This window comes from Toxotes jaculatrix, chromosome 9, assembly GCF_017976425.1.
Source record: "Toxotes jaculatrix isolate fToxJac2 chromosome 9, fToxJac2.pri, whole genome shotgun sequence".
Lineage (NCBI taxonomy): Eukaryota > Metazoa > Chordata > Actinopteri > Toxotidae > Toxotes > Toxotes jaculatrix.
Genome location: NC_054402.1, coordinates 24,095,171 through 24,118,884, shown reverse-complemented (window position 1 = coordinate 24,118,884; position 23,714 = coordinate 24,095,171). Strand labels below are relative to the sequence as shown.

The 23,714-nt window shown below is 41.5% G+C and overlaps 1 protein-coding gene across 4 annotated transcripts in view; it reads right to left on the bottom strand.

Moving 5' to 3' along the window:
• Positions 1–23,714, bottom strand: part of phldb1b (pleckstrin homology-like domain, family B, member 1b) — a 98,995-nt gene that overhangs the window by 60,545 nt on the left and 14,736 nt on the right. For 3 of the 4 annotated variants that reach the window (XM_041046954.1, XM_041046955.1, XM_041046956.1), the window contains exons 1-4: positions 14,513–14,558; positions 13,283–13,384; positions 9,735–9,858; positions 8,426–8,596 (exon numbers count right to left, since the gene is read on the bottom strand). In XM_041046954.1, the coding sequence (XP_040902888.1) occupies positions 8,426–8,596; positions 9,735–9,858; positions 13,283–13,384; positions 14,513–14,548 (433 nt within the window). In that variant the 5' untranslated portion in view covers positions 14,549–14,558. Of the gene's footprint in view, positions 1–8,425; positions 8,597–9,734; positions 9,859–13,282; positions 13,385–14,512; positions 14,559–23,714 lie in introns of those variants that run through there. The other variant, XM_041046953.1, reaches the window with a different exon arrangement.

Here is a 23,714-nt window from a genome sequence, read left to right as displayed (position 1 = left end):
AGTCATTATTAGTTAATGAGGAAAAACTTCATTCGGTCATTTTGTGATTTTTCTTGTTGTACATGACAAACAAAAGCGTTGCCACTAAACCACATCACTTAAGTGGCGGAGGAGGTGCAGACAAAGGGATGCCCACAACCATGGCTGACAGTTGCTATGGAAAGCTGATGGTTTACAGCCTCAGCAAAGGCCAGAGAGTCAAACCCACCAGTTAATCAATGACTGCCTTTTGCCGAGCCAGGAGCCATCAAACACAGATGCACATACCAGAGGAAGATATGGGACTGGTCTGAAAGGAGTACACAGAGAAAGGGGGGGGGGGGGGGTCTAAGCCTGATCTAAACCTGCCTTCCCACCATGTAGGAAAAAACTATCTGAACAAATAAAAGGTGGGAAGAAATGATCTGGAAGAAGTGATCACATATGCGAACCACATGGCGCCAGCGAGATGCCACGATGGAAGAGATCTCAACAAGTCCTCCAACCTGAACGTCCCTGTACGCCGTTTGTCTGAAATAAGGCCCTTACAGTGACAGGCGTACAATCATGTCATGGTGACAGTAATAAAGACACAGGTAAGGTTGGAGAACGGTCATCGTTAGAAGAAACAACAATGATGATTGGTTTCAAACGAGAAACAAACAGCAGTCTCCTGAGTCAAAGTCCCCAAAGTAACATTTACCAAGTCAAAGCCGATGAAGTTCAATGTTGTTTTCAATTAGGAAGCTAACATGCACAACCCCAGTATGATGGAAGCGCTTCAAAGGACTGTTAATAGAAACAATAGAAAGACTGAAAGCTGGATGTAATTAACATAAAATGAATGTAACATGTATTGAAAAGGGTGTGATCTATTCATCAAAATCAACTTTCCAAAGTCTAACTTCCAGACACAGTTAAAGCAGTCAGTGGAAATCCAACTTTTTAACATGGATTAAGGCTTCACAAACACTGAATCCCACATTTCCCATAATGCAACTAGTTAGCATCTTTCATTAAGCTCCCTCCAGCGCCACAGAAGACATTACACTACTGTTTTCAGAGCCTGAACAGCATCGCTCCTGATGAGTGAACTGAACTTTCTGTGTAAAATTAGCAGAGTGCCCCTTTAAAACATTTTGTCATAGTCACATCCCCGCTGCTCACAGCATCCACACCACACAGACCAGATGCAGTATCCAGCAGGCTGACAGCTGCTGTCTCAAGTGGATGCTCATCACAGTAACAGACAGAGGCTGGATACTGCTTGTCCGAACAGATGTTCGCTGCCCACCCACCCACACCCCACCAACCCCATCACCCCCCCGCCACCAACTCCCTCTCCTCCTTTTGTCAGAACAACTAAAGCCAATCCCCCTGCTGTTAAACATGCTCCCAGAGGCAGATGGCTGCAGGCCTGAGGATCAATCAGCCTATCAAACCAAACTATGTGAGCTGGTTTAGAGGTATGCTGCTCTGATGCTTCAAATCAAAGCATTCCTTTTTCACAGGTACAGTCTCTCTATACTTTCCTGTCAAATTAGTTTTTGTCTGAGCAATCATTGCTTCCCAACCGTAGCTACAGCCTAATTTCATATATAAGAAGGCCCTGATTTTCTGAGAATAATATCATATACATGGGTGGAACTTCTGAGGACACTATGCAGTGCATAAATTCTACACTCAGAATTAGGACACTCAAAAAAATGTTGATTTTTAACTCAGCCATTGTACCACCTTTTAATCCATATGCATCCTATCAATTAAAAGCAGAAATGCCACAAACATTCTACATTTAAGTTGTACAAAGATGCTAATATTTCAATTACACATGAACTGATCCAATAAACTGGATCAGTACTGGTGCCGATACAAAACCAACCTGCTGTAAACACAGGACTTTCTGCTCACAGCAGACCACGGTGTGTTTCCTGTGAGAAACCGACATTGTTTCTTTTACCTATGATCGTTCCTCAACCTTAACCCGTTTTACTCCTGTAACGATGAGGATGAAGGTCCTCTAATCTTGAGGAAATACTTATTTTAACCCAAACCACAATCTCTTCCAAAACCTAACCACATAGTTTTGGTGCCTAACCAAACCCTGACCATTCCACAACCTTAATCGTTGGTACGCTCCTATGGGTTGTATCTGAGGGCAGGGACAAGCGACTTACATGGCATATTTAGATAAGCATCTCGAGTTACAGATTTGCTTTGCTGAATTTTATGGACATGGATGAAACAAAGTTACAATGACACAAGTACCTGTGTGTATATTTTCATGGGAGCTGTAGTGTTTTTTTTCCTGTGCTCACAAAGTAATCGTTCTTTGATTTTGTTTCTAACAGCAGCTGCTGCAGTAGATGAAGATTGTTGTTATAAACTCAAAGGAACACACTTCAGTATTTCACAAAGAGCAATTAAGAAATTCTGAATGAGAAATTGTATTGAGTTGCAGAAGCTAGTGGAACAGAGGCTATTCCAGATGTGGGCACATGACTTTAGCTCTCTGTAATGAAATCTTTGTTTTATTTAACCGTAACAACTGTCTTAAAGTTGGCTCTGTCAAAGGATAACACACAATATTAAAAAAAAAAAGAAAGGCAACAGAATTGGTACTGTGGGGTTGGGCCACTCTTTCAGTAAAAAGTGATGACACATACTTAAATCAGAATTTGTTGAGACAAGTAGAAGTGGGGTAGAAGAGAGTCAAGAGTCAGTGTGATGTCTTTTGTAACTTGTACTGAACATACGCTGGTTCTAGGTTCCTTTTATAAAAACATTAACCATTTAGAAGAAAAAGTTAGGAAGAACAGTGTGGAATTCATTACACAGACCTCCAGTGTGAGCAAAACCCTCATCTCAAGGCCTGGTGTATTTGTAGTATTTAACCACCGTCTCATTTGGACACATTGCCTTGACCTTGGTGTAGTCAGAGGATGTACGGTCAAAGATTGTGTAAACAACAACATGCAGAGACACACACACTGACCCAGTGTATGCACACCAGCTGCTACCAGCCTCTTTCCAATCTCTGTCTGTGCTGTGATGCCCTCGTCATCCCTCACCCACCTGACCTGTGCTCTGGGCCCACTGGGAGCCCACATTACACATTTGCAGCAGCCTGAAGAGTGTTTGCACAGGGGCTTCTCTCTGACTTCTGACATCCTCTCCTTACAATGGGGTCAACGCAATGTGTCAGAGATGACAGATGTTGAGAAGGTGCAGCAGAGGGGAAAGAATGACCACATTTCTAAAGCAGTGTGTTCAGCACAATGGCTCAGCAAGAAGCTCCTGAACTGTCTAATACAATCAGAAGTCATGGACCCAGAGGCCTCTGATTAAGCAGAATGCATGAAAGGAAAGCTCGATCCTATTCCAGGTACCAGACCTGATTAGGTCACACTGGCAACAAGGAATAGCAGTGTAACAGTAGACAGACACGCTGGGGTCTGGTTATGCCAGGCCAGAGAGGGGTGAGGGGTGGGTGGGGGTATCTGCAGATCTGGCAGACTTGTATATGTTTGTGGTCTATAAACAGAACTCACATGGAGGAAGGGAGAAGTCAGGACTCAGGGTAATGGGGGCTGAGTAGCAGGAGACAGCAAAGTTAGAGCAGGTGTTCATGTTGCATGTGTGGGGTGAAAGACCAGACTCGATTGAAAAAAACTGGCCATTTAAACTATTCTTACATTTAGGCAAAATGTGCTCATGAACAAGTAGGACTTAAACAACCAATTCGTGTCAAAATGATAATTAGAAATCATTCGGCATTGAAAATAATCAGAATGAGCTCTTTATGTAAATAGAATCGAAACTCATTTGCTAACACAGCTAGCTACCGCCCACCAGAGCAAACTTTTGTTGGACGACCAAGTTGTGAAAGAGCATAGTAATCAAAAAGAGCTAGGGTAAGTCATGCTCAGTGGATGCACGCCGAATTGCATGTAGACACATATTAATATATAAAAAGCCTTGAATAATGCTCCATTATATATGTAGTTACCCCAAATCAGAGTGCAGTGTTACATTTTTTAGATTTTTGAACGGAGTTTGGCGAAAGTGTGCATATTGACCGGAAAGATCTCAAAATGCGCAGCGAAAAGCGAAGGTAAAACTATGTATTTTCCACATCAGCCAGTAGAGTCCACATTACGCCACTTAATGACTTACAGTAGCCTACAAGAAGCACTTGGGTCTAGTTGTTAGTCTGTTATTTGTCTCCCTACAGCCCGTAGCTTTCACTCAGCCAACCACCGGCTTAACAAATTACAAGCCCGGCAAAGCAAACACCATCACAAACCCCGACCTTAAACCACCGCAAACCTTACAACTTGTACATAGTAAAGAAAAAAAACAAACAGATCAACTTACTTTAACTGCAATGAATGAAATTCCTCTCTCCCTCCGGTGTTTTCATCGCCTCTGCTCCTTTAAATAAAGCCACGTGTTTTTCTCCGTTTCTGCGAATTACTGTGGAACAACAGGAGCGTTTACGGGGTTTTGTCCCGACGCGCTTTTGTTATGATAATCCTAAAAACCCCATAGACTAATATATTCTGCAGATATCTGAATGTTCACAAAGGGAGCTGTCTGCTTGCCCACTTGTTAAAACACGGGTTCATCCACTGATGGCGTTGGTATATCCCAGTTCATTCAAACCAGTGCGGGACTTTACAGTCATTGTGATCTTTGTCCATTGTCTCCTTCCTAGCCGGTCACACAGTAAAGACGCTTTCTCACACCGCCGGGGCTTCTCTAAGAAACAGCTGGCTCACAGTCATCTCTCAGCCCGCAGAGAGAGAAAGAGAGAGAGAGTCAGTACTGTCAGACAGCAAGGGCTGGGAGAGAAACCAAAGAGGAGGAGCAGGAGGATGAAAAGAAGGTGGAGATCCTGAGTCAGAGCTGTGCAATGAGAGAGAGAGAGGAAGAGAGAGGGGGGAGATGAAGTGGAAAGACAGAGATAATGGACGGGGGTCTAAAGAGAGAGACCACAGGAGAGGAAAGCTCGCTATTACTGGAACACACACGAAGCTAACTGATCAATAACATTTATTGATTTATTGATTATGTAAATATCAGACATGCGGCCTGAACCTTTCCTGTTTGGAAACATTCACTAGTTGTTTAATCTGCCATGTCAATAAAGCTGAGAGCCAGAGTGAGAGCCAAGGTGTCTCTCCCTCTCCCTCTCTCTTATAGTCTGCTTTATGACTATATCAAAGAACAAAGGTGAAGCCTTGAGTGTAACCAGACATTTATTTGAAAGCCATAAAAACTCACATTAAAGGGAGCATTCAGGATAAGAGTTCCCTCCAAGCACATTAGCCTCTGCAATAAATGTTATAAGTTTGTGGAATCAGATGATTTGCTTGGTTATGGCCTGCTCATTTGTCTGTCCCACTGATTTTTGTTTTAATATAGTTTATAGATAAAGTTTATGACTTTCAATAAAGTCAGTGTATTCATTTTTTTTCATTCCTACTAAAACATCAATCATATACTGTAAACAAAAAGGCAGGATATAAAATTCTACAACTTAAGGGTAAGTTGCAATAGAACATGCAAAATGTTATCATGGCAGAGCTGTTTTGAGCTCCTTTTTAAACTGCTGGGAAGATTAATCTATAATAATGCATCATATTTTATAAGATGTCATATGTTTTATACGCTAAATCTGAATCAACAAAGTCATTATAGCTGTCAGATAAATGTAGTACACCTTCTGAAATACCTAGTAGTTTAGCAGAAATGTGAAGTAGCATTAAATGGAAATAAGTAAAGAAAAAGTATCTGAAAATTTGTACTTAAGTACATAACCAAAGATTAAATATATATATACTGGGAATACGGTATAAGAAGCATTATTGTTGAAGAGAGAGAATGTAACTTTGTGATTAGGCTTTAAAAAAAAACAGCCAGTGAATTAAATTCTATGAACTACACAGTTTAAGGGACACTTCAGTTCTTTAATAATGGGCTTCCATAACATCAGGGGACTTATAAGAGACAGATTTCCTTTTTTAAAATGGTCAAAAATTGAAGCAACAGAGGCAGAGATATCCTGACTTTTAGTCCCTCATATGGATCAGGTTTAAAAAAAAAAACTAAAGAAAAACGAAAAGAAAAACAAGCATGGATCTTTCCTTTCCCATAATGCAACTCAGTATATTTTCCTTAGAATTTCCCCCGTCTGGTAAACACTCACATCTTTCAAACTCCACAAATTGAGTTTGTCTCATCATTTTATTTTTCCCCCCAATAGGCTGAAGCAAGGCGACCAACCGTTATCCCTTTAAAACATCAGCTCATCCCGCTTTGAACAAACTGGCTTAGTTTTTACATGCCCTTTCATTGCTGGGATTTCCCTCCACCGGCTCCTCTGATTTATATTGTAAATCCTAGAGGATTACCACTAAACGCATGTTGAGCACATTTTCATTTTGTAACAATACCAACTTGCCGCTGCTTGATTTTCTCTAAATTGTAAAGCTGGGAAGTCAAAGCCGTTCCAAGGTGTAAAGTATTTATCTGCCAGGTGTGTACCTGTGACACACACCACTGTCATAGTCTTATAGTCATAGCTTACTGTGATTCAGCCTCTGCACCATACAACACTTCACTTATCATGCAGGGAACTTTTAAAGTGCCCTGTAATGTATTACTCACATAATGTACATAACTCATTGCGAGTAGTAAGTAACCAACTGAGTCTGATCTACTTCCTTTTTTCATTTGTATCATCCTACATTAACACTAAAGGAAGCAACGTGTAAACAACTCAAACTGTTCCCACTGTACATTACAGCTCTTACAGGACCCTGACAGTGAACTCTGGTTTACCCTCACACTGACGCTTCAACCCGAAACCCCCTCTGGGGCTAAAGTCGGATCCGTCTGGGGTAAAAGGGGCAGTATAAATAGCCCTGTGTCCCCCTCTCAGGTTACCTAGCCAGAGTCCAGGTTGAAATACCAAAAGACAGAGGGCCACACTGACAGGCAAACACGCATGCTCGTCTACACATACACACACGTCACAGAGTCATGCAGGACACTGGATACTGTGTGCAGAGAGCATCTGGAAAGGAATGACAATAGTCCATGTAGTATGTATGTACTCTTTGTTCTACAGGTATTTTTTGTAAAGTCGAACACTGTGCGAGGATGAGAAATAATCCCACAGTGTGTGATTACACATCAGCAGAGAGGGAAGTTCACATCCTGTGAACACTGAGTAATGATGAGTAGTGTCTCTTTAATGCTGGTGTAAACTTCTATGAATTTCCCTGAAACAGCAACAAGATTTACAGTTTTACTTCCTCTCTGATTTGTTTAAGCAGCGATGAGTGGGATCATAATGCAACTGAAATTTAACTTGACAGCTTAAATTACAAAGGATCGCACATCACACAGTGATCCCAACTGAAGCTTCATATTACACTTGTCTCACATGCAAACTTGTTTTCTGATGTTGGTATATTATACATACCGTCTAGAGGATGAAGCGTGGTATATTAGACGAGAAAGGCTCCCTACAAAAGGCTTGATCTGTTTTTTTCCCCAACATCAAAACAAATATCAGAGTTACAGTTACACCAGTGAAAATAACAATGAAGAACAGCAGCCAAAACTGTAAACAGTTATATACTGCAGCGACACAATAGTCCCTGATTTCAGAGGTTTTATCAAATTTCTTTTCCTCCTTCTGTGCAGCACATTTCTCTCTGAAAATTCCACCATCATAGAGAGAGACGTCCTTTAAGTTATATTATCTAAAAAAAACTCTCTACTGTGTGGGTTTTGTTATTGGTAGACAGATGAGCCCGTCTAAGTGTCCAGTTAACCATGATGCTGTAGCTTCTAGGTCTTACCTTCTATCAGAACAATCCTTCACCTCTACAGTGACAATCTCAGGGGATCATTTCAGCAAAATTCTCCACAACGTCCAATCTAATATCCACCCAGGCTGCAGCAGATTGAAAATCAATTCATCTCCCTCTCTGGTTTGTTTAATACCTGCATGCCTGAGCACAGCAAAACTCACCCTGTTAACTCATTAACACAGGAACCTCAGGCTGTTCTTCGATCGATTGCTATTTAAAAGCACACACTGTGCATTTTATTGAATAGACCCGCTGGCTCTCGTGCTGCATTTTCATTGACCATGCAAAGAGCTGATGGATTGATCTCTGGCTCAACTGGGATCATACACATTGGTAGGCAGGACAAATTACAATGTATGGCCATTGGTTTCCTGTAATGTTTGTTCTGCAGTGGGGAAAAAGGAAATCCATACAAAGCAGAAGCCATGTTATCAAGATAAACTGAAATGTTGATTCAGTGTTGCTGACAATCTGGTTGCACTGCTTCACACTGCACATTAGATGAGGTGCTACCAAACAGCAGAGTGAATTATGGGAGAAATGTTTGAGCTGACTCCTACCTTGTGACAGACGGACAGGCTGCGTGACCTGGAGCCCATCTACAGCACAGAGGTTCCCGCAGGGGTGCAGCGTGATGACCCCTAACCTGTTCTCTATGTAGCAGTGCTGGGCAGCCACCCCGGGACCCTGGATGTTGATGTCCATGGGACCATGACCCAGAGTAGTCCGGCCTGGGGGAAGGAAGAAGAGTTAGACTAAATTCTGATGAGGAGCAGTAAATGTTTTAATCATTAATAACGTTAGTACCAGTTCAGGTTTTGTTTCTGAAGTGGGTGGGACACAATGAAGTTTTAAAAAAGCTAATTAAAAATTTTTCTTCTATAGATACCTGCATCTTAATGTTGACTGATGTTCAGTCCTAGTCCATTTTAGGACAACATTACCTGTGGATTAAAATGATGTTGCCAACGTCCCTTTGCAGCCTGTGTGTAACCTGAGAGCCAAAACCTGAGGCAAAAAATGTCTCCAGACTTGTCCCAGGCTGCTGCTCTTTAAGGTCACTGCTCTGAGTGCACAGTGATGACTGAAGGCAACAGTAACAGTAAGAGAACAGTGCTCATCTTTACTTTAAATGGCTCAACTCCGAACTACAGAATGATATTGACACGATTTGGGGGAAACAGTGGCACAAACACACACCTGATCTCTACAGAGCCTAGTGATGAGAGGCCAAGGCCCAATTAAACGTCACACACAATGTCACAGGCAAGTGTAACAAACACATATCCACTCGCACTCATACTCGCACTCGCACACACACACACACACACACACACACACACACACACACACACACACACACACACACACACAGTCTCCTTGCCTGGACATAACCCCTGATAGGGGAATCTCCCTGCATACCAGCCTGCAGACGCACAGACAACAGAGACAGGAAGGCCAGTAGACACACACAGGTACTGACAGACCAACAGACAGAGGACAGAGTCACACAAACAGACAGACCAAAGGTCACGAGGTCACCAGACAGATTTACAAGGTGAAACCTGCATTGTTCGGACAAAGAGACAGAAAAGGATGAAAGTGTGTGTATGTGTGTGTGTGTGTGTGTGTTCTTATGGCTTCCTATAAAAGCCTGTACATGTAATATAATAACATTCAACAAACGCAATGTATTAAAGCCAATACCACAATAAAAAGCCAATGATGTAATTATGAAATTAATTAATTTACCCGTGATGTCATAACTTATTATAACCGTTTTTCTGGCTGAATAATGCAGCGTTGATCAATCATATGAAAACAGTGATTTCAGTTGTTGGTGTGTTTGTGTTAAAGCAGCTGTCTCACCCTCAGGCAGGGGCAGCAGAGTGATGGCAGTGCTCAGGCGTCCACTGCCCAGGCTGACCAGATGGGGGCGCTCTGCCTGGAACTTTAGCCCTTTTCCGGTTTCAATCAGGTCCAGCGGGGTGCTCTGCAGAGGAAGTCAAAGAAAAGGTCACAAAAAAGTAATTGTTCATTTTCTAAACCATCACCTGGAGTTTTTGGGCTGGACCGTTTTGTGTTAATGTGCTGTTCAGTCTGACGGATTAGTCCATTTCCTTACTTTTGGCAGAAAAAGGAATCTGTGGAATATGTGGTGTGCTCATAATCACAGAAGGGGATTTTTCACTGTTCATGGGGGTGGTTATAAAAATCCCACTTCTTTGTTTTTGGCATTTTAGAATTTCACCATTGCAACTGCTTGATACTTTAACTTCAAGTATCAAGATATCTTTAAGATCAAGTATATGTATAAAGTATCTATACCTCCAAACCTAAGGAGGACACATCCTCTGTCTCCCTTTGCACAGCTATGTCTGGACTGTAAATGGCTCACCATGATTGGGACCTCATAGTCAATCATTTCCTGTCCATTAGCTGAACTAATTGGCTCTGCGTGACACAAAAATGTGAATAAGTAGTATAACAAGAGAGACACAGAAAGGACGCTCATCTTTTCTGTCCAGCGCTGACTGGAGTTCTACTGCTTCATTAACGTATCAGACTTACAGAGACAGGCTCATCCTCCCCTCTGAATGTCTGAATGTCTTCAGAATGGGAAGCCATTTCTATAGCCGGCTGCTCTGGCTGTTTACATATTCCTCTACACACTGAGGGAAGTTTGTGTGTCTGTGTGTGTGTGTGTGTGTGTGTGTGTGTGTGTGTGTGTGTGTGTGTGTGTGTGTGTGTGTGTGTGTGTGTGTGTGTGTGTGTGTGTGTGTGTGTGTGAGAGTGTGTGTCATCTCCCCCCTCTCCCCCTCTGGTAACTCCACCGTGTGCTGTCGGCTCAGCAAGGGGGAAGGGATGTCGCCATGGCAACTGCGCTCTGCAATTAAGAAACACGAAGCTCCTGGAGGGTGTTCAGTGAGCTAACTTGTGATGAGCACTCTTCAGCGCAGCAACGCCTAAATGCAAAGACAACTCTGCTTTTTAGTTCTCTCCTCATTGTCAAATTACTCCCAACACAGATGCAGCAAAACATGTTATTGCTGTGTTGTTCTCCCTGCCCCTGTAATTAGACCTTTGACAGAATAAAATGAACTAGTTCTCCTGTTGGGTTACATCCAAAAACACCAAAGCAGCTAAACAGAATTCAGTTATCATTCATTTGCTTATCTACACTTGTGGTTTTCCTCCTGTAACATGTCAAAATGTCTTCTGAGAAAATGGCCAGTGATACAGAAGTTACAGAGCTGGTTCCAAACTTTTTTGGCTTCTGATGCTTTAAATTGAAGCGATGTCTGCATCTGTGACTGCATAAGTCAGTGAGTTGCAAGCAAACTGATGTTCCCTCATTTTAATAGTTATTAGAGGCCTGAAAAGGTATGTCTGTCTACAGTTTAATAAACAAGATTAGAGAAAAATCAGATAAAAATACATATATTTTCTCATATTTCCGATCTTTGTAGTTATCTCATGACCCCTCTGATTTATTGTGCGACTGAACCACTGACTTGCAGTTTATGTCAAACCTGCTTGATTGATTAAAAGACAATTTAACCCTCTGAGCAGCTTCTTTTATGATAGAACATGATGATTCACCATTTGCTTTATCATCACAACCAGTTTTTCAGTTACACTAATTTTGACTTGATAAGCTCTGACTGAAAAAAATAGTTTGTTTATTTTACAGTGCTGGAAGTGTTAAATGAACCCTGATGGGTGTGGAGACACTCCCTGGCACAGACTGCGTCTTTTTGTCCCAGTTTGTCAATGATCGCGTACATTTACAAAATGCATGCGATCATTGACTCAGCCTCTTGGCTGGTTGGCTAACCGTGTGTGTCCTAATAGGATTATCTGATTGTGGCGGTGCTGTCGGTGGAGTGGGGTCAAGACTAAGAGGATTGCTGAGATGGGGAATGGCCGGGAGGCTCACTGGGAGGCATACTGGGAGCGATGGGAGGAGAGGGGAGGTGCCAGTGGGGTGGCACTGCAGGATTCATACAGCCTCATCTCCTGTGTGTTGCTGCTCCCATGTGGTGCACACACCAACAGCCTGCCTCTCTCTTTGTCTGCACATCGTCTTTACACAGGCTCTGGGCACTGTAATGTAAATGCATGGATCCAAATTTGCATGCGTGGAAAATACTGTACGTCTCCAACATCTGTAAATTGAATGTATTGTATTTGATTCAGTGATTTTTTATAGTATGCTATGTTATACTTTGTGTTATATTTCTTTTTTCATTTTATAACTAAAGATGGATTTTAATAATATATAATCAGTAACATTCCTCAACAACATTTAAACAGTTGCATCTTAAGTGGAAAAGGCCAGAAATAATAAAACAATGAAAAATAATGAAACCTTGTTGCTGGACAAAAGCCACACGTACAGCAGTTGAGCTTCCTGTCTTAAAAGGAGCTATCACTTTATCTCCTCCGTGACCAATAATGGTCTTTCTGAACATACACAGTACATAAAGTACATATTATACATGAATGTACACATATACACAAACTGAACCAGGCTGTCTGCTAGTTAAACATGTCAAGATAAGATAATAATCTTTTACTGTTAGTCTTACTGAGACACACATCCTCCAAGACATGTGAGTACAGCTGTTCAAACAGAGGTCCATTACACACCATCATATTTTCCAATGTACAAACTTGCTTAAGCCCAACGCTCTGTTGTCTAATGCTGGGTGGTTGATTTTTTTTATCCAGCAATAAGAAAACATTGTCTTTTCTGTTTATTTTTTGTTTGTTTGTTGAACATACATTTTTCCTTTCCTTTCATCCCAGTTTCCCTCATTAAAGTTTAATCTCATCTTGTTTTATCTTCCATTTCTTGCTCTGTCTAACTGCCATACATGCACAAGAAAGTAACTGAACACACACACACAGCCCACCCCTTAATGCCTGATAGGATTGTCTGACCCAGCAGGTGGGAAACGAGACATCCAATCTGCGGGTCTGTCTAATTACTGACTCTGGCTGAAGATTCCTGCTTTACAACGTCCTGACATATGCTGTCAGGACGCGTCACGGCTGTGCTGCCCGCGCTGACCTTCTGCCTCCTCACTCAGCCTGTATTTATCATCCACGGAGAGTTTTAGAGCCAAAACTCTGTCAGAGCAGCCAATGTGGTGACATTTAACATCAATGGACACAGTTATCAGAAGAAGAGAGCGCTCACTGTGTGTGTGTGTGTGGATGGATACACACTGGAAACACACTGATGACACATGACAGGCTTTTTCTGTGAAGGCTGCCAAGTTGAGAACAATAAGGCTTCTGGCTCTCTCTCTCTCTCTCTCTCTCACTCATTCCTTTTCTCTTTGTTTTCTCACTCTTCCTCTTCTCTCCCATCCCCCGCCTACCTAAAACACACACACAAACACACTCACCTGTAACACCTGGTGGGTTTGCCGTCCACACTCAGGCATGTTCCTATTCAGGCGGTCCATGTCCACTGAGCTGTCCACGGCTCCCTGCGACGCATGAAGATCCTGCAGGAGGAAATGACAACATCAATATGAACCACAAAATGAGTAGCAAATGTCGTCACGGCTGACTTCATCCCAGGAAAATAACGGCTGAAGAATTCAGATCTTGTGTGTTCTCATGGTCAGCTTCTGATTACATCTGAAGCAAGTGTACAAGTTTTAAAAATGTCTCAAACTCACACTTTTCCCACAATTATTTAAGAAAGTTGAACCATGTTTACTGGGATTCCCCCCGTCCCCACTCAGAATGGACACTAATGTGCCAAGGTGTGAATCATACTGTCGGCACACGCACACGCACGCGTGCGCTCACACACACACACGACAGATGGTAGACAGCATTTAGCAACACACTCTGAGGAAGTAACCCACACACTTACAGACACACGCATGCATTTAAATCTCTTGGTAGTTGACACATTAACTGGAAATCAGCCACCTTGGCTGCACTCTCAGTCACTATGAAAACACACACACACACACACACACACACACACACTGCACCCAAATCCCACAAATTCCTCACTGCTTACTTGGTCATTTTTAGGTATTTCCATCAAGTCAGCACTGAACAAATGGCTATAAATATATTCCATGTCTATATTAGTACATGTGTTAAGTGGATTGTGTATAAGGGTGAATATATGTGAGAAAACACTTTTGCAGTCATTATCTTGTGGTTGTGAGGAAGCACAGAAAACCACACGGAAAGGTTAAAAAACACATAATTACAGGAATCACAGAGAAGCAGAGCGTACCCGCAGTCGTTTGCATGCCTAAAATGTTGTGCAGCCGGGATGGAAAATATGGTTCTGATGTACTCTACCCTCAGGATAACAAAACGCAGCCGCAGTATCATCATATTTGCTCTTCTGACAGACCCGTGAAATGATATTCAGCAGAGTCAGCCTCGAGCGAGTCTCAAACAGCAAATCACAAAACAGCCAAAAAAACAAAAATAAATGTTTAAGAATTCCATCTGCAAAACTCTTTCATGCAATAAGAAACACTTATCTGAACCAGAGGAGGAAAGAAACTGTTCTTCCACTCAAGTTTCATGCAATCTTCCACAATTTCAGCCAACCCTTTAATGATAGCCTGCGCTCTGTTGCCTCGAAATGTGAAAATTACCTTTCTCCAGTTGTCCAGTAAATGCATCGCCTCCATAGCAAAGAGCTGCTCCTGGCTACTGACTCAATCCTATCAGTGTGAACCTGATTGAGCAGGACACCTCTAAGACTGCACAGTCAGTTCAACACAATGTCTTCAATGCTGCTTCTTTCCATGAAACACAGGTTGTTTCTTTGTCTTGATCTGCGTCTTTTGTCTCAAGCTATCGGTGCTGTCTCCTCCACAAACTCCCATTCAGGAGGTGGACCTGTTGCTGCTTGCTCCACTAAACTAAGACCTACATTCCTAACTGGCAGCACCAAAGTCCCAGGTGTGTGTGTGTGTGTGTGTGTCTAAGTAGTGATCAAAAGAGAGAAGGAGAAGAGAGGAGGAAGGGAGGAAGAGAGAGTGATGAGTGACACCATTTGATAAAAATAAAGGTCATAAATAAAGTGGTGGACATGTAGAAGCAGGAAGAGGGAGCTCTGCTGTTATTCACAATGAAGATGTAACACAGCACTTGACTGAACAAGCCACCATGAATAAACCATGCATGGTATAATATAAACAGCAGGTCTTCACCAACATAAAGACAAGAACAGGTGAAACATAAACATAAGACTTACAGTTTTTTAACAGCTGCAAACTCATATTTCTCCACACTGAATTCACTTCTGTAAAAGCCGGTTTTTCATAGTTTTCCAAGTGCACAACATCAAAGTAAAGTAACTCCAGCAAAGTGATACAAAACTATACAAATCCACTACATATATGCTATATTTTTGCGGCCTGATCCATCCTGGTAATCTTATGCATATAGGTCCAGGCACCCAGCATTCATTGTGTCCAAGACAGACATCTGATCACAGTGGTCATAAACTTTCCACGTCCACGAGGAAAAGAATTCCTCTGTGCAGCGGAGGAATGCGGAGTAAGGTGGAAGGAAAAGTGAGAACGCCCTGGAATGGGCTGTAAACTGATCTGTTACTGCAGGAGAACATTGAAACGCCACATCCTCCCATACAATTAAAAAAATCCCTCTCCTCACCTGGCATAAGTCTTTCACAAAGGTCAGCTGAGGCAACCCTGTCTCCCTGAAGTTATGTTTCTATACTACTAAACTGTAACAACAAATTCGCAGCCCAACATCTCCTACAGCATTATTAAACTCTTTTATGGCTATGTTTAGACTTTCACAGCACTGAGACACTAATAAGATCATGGTCTGGTTTAATACAGAGAAAGTTCACAGTGACCTCAGACACAATGTGTTCATTTGCATTTAACAAAAACCACCATCTTTCCCTGACGTCACACATGGGACTCTCCCAGATGGGGTTCTGGATCCAAACACTGGTCTCTGGTGTGACAATCGTGAGCTTTGTACGCCTGCTATCACCCACAACCCCCTCCTGGCAACTCCCCGTACTGCTTCATTTATTCAGAAAATATGTTGCCTCTGAACATCATCCAGCCAGAGATTACTGTTCCTACAAAAACCTATTTGCTGCTGCAGTTTATTTGTATAGAAAAGTAATTTCTAGGAGACAAGGTTGGCTGAGGATTCATACACATTTAGCACTCACAGTGAGGGGACCCCAGACTTTTTAAAGAAATCCATGTTTAACTCATCAAAAGTTTCATATTTCTAAGAGCTGAGAGGGAGTTTAACTTGTCATGTTGTTTCACTTCAATCCTCAAAGAGGCCTGAAGGGATAAAGCTATCAACAAGAAAAAAAAAGAGATAAAGGTTAAAACAAAATAAAACAAATTTATGGAGCAGAAATATGCTTTTCTCATGACCTCTCAGATACTTCTGGTGAATCCTTGATGGATCCTGACCCCCTGGTTTAGAACCGCTCTGGTAAATACAGCAGCAAGGCATGTTGGACTGATTCAAAATACACTACAGCGCCCATGTTCACAATAATGAAAGGACATGTCAAGCAGTGACACAGTGGCAGTTTTATGTCCAGTACGATCTGATTTCAAACTTACAGTAAGTTCAGTCAAACACTTAGTAGATCCTCACAGATACAGATCCACATAAAGAAAACATAGCAGTAAAGCAAGCGATTAAAATTATGAATCATATCAGTCCTGCTTTTGAAAATGGAATAACAATACCCAGCTGGTTGATCCTCCAACCTCAAACTACTAACATTAGCCCACTGTATAGCTCTCTAAGTTAACTAGTTAACTAGTCTGCTGATTCTCAAAAGTTCCCAAAATAAAACAGTGAAGCAGGGATGAACACAGTGGAGCAAGAATTCCCTCTTTGCTGTTAAATTAAATTTTCTAAACTAGAACTCAAACCTTTGTTCTGCTTCAACGGACACGGGTGTTTGTTCTCACCACATCAAAGCCCGGTTCTGACAGACAGTGGGGGGACATCAGTCAGCAGCTTTTCTCTCCCTCACATCTACAAACTCTCACTGGGCACACAAAGAACTCTCAATCTCTACATTTCTTTCTTTCCTTCCCTCCCTCCCTCTCTCTCTCCTCTCATGCCAGGGCAGAAAGGCTGGCATTGTTTTCTGTTGAGCAGGCATGGATCTCTTCTCACACATGAGGGAATCTTTTTTTTTTTTTTTGATGGGCTTATGAAAGCGAGGGAGGCTCACCATTTAGCTGGAATGCAAAATGTAGAGGGAGGGAAGCTGCTGGAGAGTCTGCCAACAAGATGGTGAATAAAAATGTACGGTGGGATGAATAATAGAGACAGAAAGAGAAAAAGAAGGTGAAATGGAGTGCAGCTGCAGACCATGAGTTTTTAAAATATCACCTGCACAATTATTATTGTTTAATCCATATAAGCGTTGTGTTTTAATGCTTTTCAATGTGTTTCTTTTTTACCTACATTCTAAAATATCTCCCTGAAATTTTTGTATATCATAATATACTGCAATGCGAAACGGCGTGCATCATTTAGACATCTTATTCCTATTTCCCATTTTAAAAAACAACATATTCTATTTGCTCATAAAAAATGTATGTAAACACTGGACATTCAAAAATAAATCTTACTAATACATGAAACAAACATAAATGCTCCTCCATGTTTTCCACTTTGTTTTTTTACCATGAGCTTTGACTGGTGCACTTTTAATTACATCTTATTGCGTTCTCTTCTTCTGCAAAGGTTTAATGACACAGGAGTAGAGATTTAGCGCCACCATCTGTTTATCATGACAAACTAACTAATATAACAGTTGTGGTGGATGTATAAATTCTTTTGCTAACCAAAGAGGTTAAAAATTTGACTACATTTGGATGGAAACCCACCTAATGGGAAAGCAGTGAAATGATCAGATGTAAACTGGATTATATGGTTTGTAGCTCTAGACATATCATGCTCTGGGTGACAGATTGTCTTAAACCAACTGTCATTCAACATCTTCCTCCTTGGACCCCTGCTGCTAAACAGGAACTTGCAGTTTAGCAACAACCAGTCAAAGTTACCAAACTGTTAAAAACACAGTATAACATTGTCAAATAAAAACCAACTTGTCTGGTTTCACAGCAGAATAAAAAGGTAAAGAACAGTACAGGGAGACTCCGGAGGTGAAGTGTGTCCCTGCTGTACGGCCTGTCTCTGGGACAAATAAACTGGGCATTTAAAGAGGCCGGGGGGCATCTGAGAGAATGTGGAGATAATCAGGAATGTGAAGACAGAGAAAAGGATGGGTCATTTCTTAACCAACTGCGGAGTGCATGCATCCACCCCTTCTTTTACATCAGTCTGCTCAGATGTTGTGCTGCTCATAAAACGCTCACTGTGTACAGTTATTATAACTATGTCAATATTCCAGTGATTCCAGTGATCACACAAAACTACAATTCACATTATATAAAATCAATATACAGTGTATTCTATAGACTCACGTATATCTATTTGTCATTTACCTGTAATTTTACACGACTAAGATGTTAAAAGTTTCATCTATCTACTGGTACTTATTATCATACACAGAGATGCACTGACTAATACGAGCACAGCTTTCAACAAGAGATTTACAAGATGTGTTGAGAGCAATCATGCCAACACACACTCACCCTCTATCACTATACTCAGACCAACACCTTTCTGAATTTAACAAATGGAGAATCTTGTGTGTGACTAGTCACCTCTGGTCAAGAGCAATAGCCTTTGTCTCTGAAAGGTCAAACTGTCACAGTTTGAAATTCAGCAGCAAGTTTAGACCCTAAAGGTGCAAAGATGTGTTTGATATAACCGCCTGCTAAAACCAACCTGTTTGAATCATCACAGGCTTGGTCATGTGTTCAAATGCCTTGAATAGATGCAGAATAAATGCAGAAATACTTGAAAATGCCATATAACTGTCTGGTCTTCATCCCTTCAGAAGACAGGACAAAGTGCTTTACAAATTTTGCATCTCATTCACACACACACACACACACACACACACACACACACACACACACACACACACACACACACACACACACTCACACACACACACATACACGCACACACACCGATGGCGTTGGAGCTGCAATGTGAGGCGCTGGCCTGCACGTTGGGAGCAACTTTGGGTTCAGTGTCTTGCCCAAAGACACTTTGATATGTGGACATTAGGAGCTGGGGATCGAACTGCCAACCCAGAGATTAGTGGACGTCCTGCCCAATCACCTGAGCCACAGACATCTTTCTTTTATATTTTGAAAATGATTATTTTCTAAACTAAAAGAACTTTTCACAACAAACACTGTGACTTGTCTTAGTAGGAAAAGCACAGGTGTAACATTAATGACGCCATATTCAAGTGTCCCAGTAAGCCATGTCTCCAACATGGCTGCCGGAGAGTGGAACCCCTCGCCCCTCAAACTCAGAACGGGAGTGTCAATGACTCAGAGCCAATGAAGAAGGAAGCGAGGGACAGAGCAGCAACAGCAGGAGGATGAAGGCAGGATGGTGGAGGAGGAACATTAGGACAGATGCAGTGGAAGAGCTCATAGCTTCTCTCTTGGTTCTATCTTGTCCAGCCAGCTGCCACCACACAGCTCTGCTCTTGTCTCCTGAGCTGTGATAACGAAGCCTGCTGGATAATCCTCCTTCTGCAGGGACATCCATTTTTTTCATCCCTCTACATGTCTCTCTGTCTATCTTGCTTCATTTTCTCTCTCTTCACAATTTGTCCTTCTTATCATTTTCATGCCTTCTTCTACTGTCTCTTGTTAAAATTGTGTCTGACCTTGGGGTTTCTTTTCACAGATATACACACTAAAATTTGGCACTGTGACACTTTTTCTGTCCTGTTCACGTCAGAAATACACAACGAGTTCAATATTATCAGAAACAATGTGAAGGACAAGTTTGAAAGCATACTGTTTTGTTTTTTTTTTGTTGTTTGTTTTTTTTTTTTTTCTTTGAAAAAGTCTGAAAAATGAAAATTGGACAAAATCTCTCATAGACAAGTTTGGGGTTCCTCTAGCAGCCATTATAAACTTCACAGAGTCCTCTACTCAGGAAACTGATGAAGAGTCTAAGAGATAAATTCTTGCCATTTCAGGCAGTGTTAGTTTTTCTCTGCTGGATGTGGCCAAAACCAAATGACACATTCTGTTTTTAGAAACAAACCACAGAAATGCAGTTAAGTTGTGCCGTAGGAAGAAGGGTGGATCCACTATAGGTTTTCAGACATGACCGCCAACAATATGCTCTATATAAATCTACAAATCATAAGAGGTAAACAGTCTGAAAGCTGTAACATTCTCAGAGATACATGCTGTATTTACACAGCTCAGCTGAGTGCTGTAAACTAATGGGTTCAGATGAGGTAACTGATTTGAATACAACATCATAACAACTATGACAAGATAATTAAAACATCTAAAAACCTAACATAAATTATACAAGTCTGCTTTTATGGTGCACACAAGCCGACATTCAGCTCAAAGTGGATTTATGGCAGCGAGGAGGAGGCAGAATAGTTCACACACAAAACATATGGAACCACAGTCTGACAACACCCAGCAGACAGACTTCATCTGGAACACCCACAGACCCTCACAGTTCGGTCTTACTGAGAGACCTAAAACCTCTTCCACCCACTGCATGTTATTTATTCATTTGTAAATACTGTTTAAGTATGGCTGGAGAAAGCATAAAGCATTGGCCAACAGAAAAACATGTAGGTCAGTAACAATGTTGGATATATGTACATTTATGTACTGTATTTACACGTGTGTTATTACATGAACCGACGCCACAAACCACAGCATTTATAGCCTCAGCTGGTCTGCTTATCCCTAGATGAGCCATTAAAGTGCCATATTTCCATCATGTTTTCCACATCTTTTTTGTTTGTTTGATCTTTTTGTCATCTCATTATGTCACACATTCTCATAGTGCTGTGCCCTCTGTCACTGAGACACATGAAGCTGTTGTGATGTTTATAGTAACACCTTTGCTTTTCCTTCTTTAACAAGTCAAAAAGTCGGCCGTCAGATGACGTCGCTAAACTAAACGTTCACCAAGGGGAACTTTGAATGAATTGACTTTTTTTAGAAGTCCATCTTTGGAAGTTTGAGCGTGACAAAGCATGTCCTTCAACTTTTCTCCATTATTTTTTACTACACGATATCCAGCAGACTGCATGAGTCTCGCTGTTCTTCACTCCAGTGGTGGCATCCAAACCTAAACATGGCATTTACCAGCTTTATGGGCCCAGCATGAATAGCTCTGGTTAGAGTCGTCCTCAGTTGTGGTGTCTCAGCTTCAAGATACAACTGCCACAAAAACAACAGCAACAACTTTCTCTTTTGTGAGCTTTGGCAGCTCGTCGACACAAATAACATCAGAAAGAAAAACAATGTGATTGAAGTAATGAGAAAAATAAAATGAACAGTTAAGTTAGTGGTAGTTTCCTATCGACGTACCTAAAATGCAGAGAGTAATTTCCCCCGGTTGAGAACAACTCGAGGGACAATAAAGGATTAAAATTAAATTAATTAGATTTAATCAGATATGAAAATAATCAGTGTATTTTTTTCTTAAAAAGACAGACACTAACGTACAGTGTTAATATTTTAATTATGATTTATGTCAGACTAAAAGGAGGGTAAAATTAAACAAGGTTGATTTGAGAAAAAACAAACCTTTGTGTTTAAGCAGCACATTTATACAAAGACACATTCCCAGACTCAAAGGGGACAGAAAAAGAGTGTGTCAGCAACAGGAGGAAGTGTGAGACAGACAGAGGAAGAAGATGGCATACAGAGAGACTTCATCTTGCAGTCTGAGTGTCACTATATGTAGACTTCCTGTACAGCGAGCTCAGCCAGGGACCATTTCCTGTTAGTGACACAGGCTAAGGTCAGGGTTAGCCTCTGCCACAGGGCAGGACTGACCTCAGCCATGAACACCACTGATGTTTGCTATTATCACATCTGCTCAGACTTCTCCATTTGAGTTTTACTATTTGAGTTGAGCAACTATCCAAATACAAAGTGAGTGGTACTAAATGTACAGTTGTCTCAAGCGTAATCTGGCTAGAAAAGCTGCTGTCAATACAGTGGTCAGAAATCTGATGCAAGAAAGGATTTTTTTTTTTTTTTTTTTTGGGGCCAGGCTCACTTTTTAAAGGACGTGGTTTGGAAGTGCACTGACAAACTCTTCTGTAATCATACACTTGCTCCAATCAATAAGTTATGTACCGACATCAAAAGCAGGAAGATGCTCCAGGCTTCAACATAAATGCTTGAAACAGACTCATATTGAACTTTTCACCACAGAAAGGTCATTCTTGTTTACTGGTGTAAATAATGAATCACGTTTTGTTCTGAATGATTACCTCTGTGCAATACCGTACTCTTCCACAGATAAGGCTAAGCCTAACAGCTACACATTAAAATGCTAATCTATGCACAGTGATACCAGCGTATCCCTCATAGGCCAATGGCATGAGTAAACACAGATTCATTATTTTGGCATGAAACACCAAGCATTGGAGAGACGCCATTATCAGCAGGCAGCTAAACACACCAGCTGCCCAGTCTCTGTGTCTTGTGCAGACACAAAGTGGTACAAACACAGACACGCACAACTCTACACACACACACACACACACACACACAGACATAGTGTACACACTGGAGTGGCAGGAGTTGAGAGGTTTCCCCGGACTCAATGGCAGAAAATGGGCGAGTAAAGTGAACATACACCTCACCTTTCTCAATGACTACTGCTGAGATGTCCTTGAGCATGACAACGTGTCTGACTACCTAACAATAGAAACCTGTGGTTGTACAGGGCTAAAAAAATGACATGATGCTCAGGTGACTTTCCTCAGATGAATACAGGTTGCTACATATATACATACCTTAGGTAAACAGAGCAAATAGCAGGACATGGCTGACTATCTGCTGTAATGTGTGTTTTTCACCAAAGCTATGAAATTACTGGCAGCAGGGATGTGTGAAATTGCAGCTCAGCACTTCTAAGGATCAGAGGCCTTGTCATTATCAGATTATTGTCTCCAGTGACAGCAGAAATTACATCTCAAAGCCTCAGTGAAGGAATACTTGTTGTCATCATCCAAACCACTATTATCCAGAACAGCAAAGCTGCAACTTTACTAAGACACTGAGCTGGAGCCACAGGCAGAGATGACTCAGTGTTTCTCTGACTGCCTCATTACTCAAGAGTAGGAGTGGAAACAGTTATAAATTTTTTTTCACTTTCTGAAATGAACCCCCACACCCCATGCCCACACACACACACACACCAATATTTCCACTTGCTGTGTTACTGATAATAAGTCGTGAAAAGTTTACTCTCACACTCAAAATCCATCTCTTTTGTATCAAATATTCAACCCTATATAAAACAAACTGATGTCCTTTGTCAGGAAGCACACCACAAACTTTTCTGGGTATTTTTCAATCTTTCCGAGGGTCAGTGTTTCACTCAAAACACAGGCTGTTAGCAGCATGTTCCTTGAATTCCACTATGTTTGAGCTAATCAATTTACAGAGACTAATCTTAGCTACAGTCCAAGACTAACAATGATGGTGAGTGTGCTGCTGTGCCAACAAGTGCTCAGAGCCAAGGACTAATAATATGGTGATAAGAATGAAGGTGATGAGAAACATGACCAGCTTCACAAGATAGTTACTCACAGCACACATTTATCATCAGGAGAGATCAGATGAAATATGAACCCGTGCATTAATACTATGCTCAGCCCCCCCCCCCCCC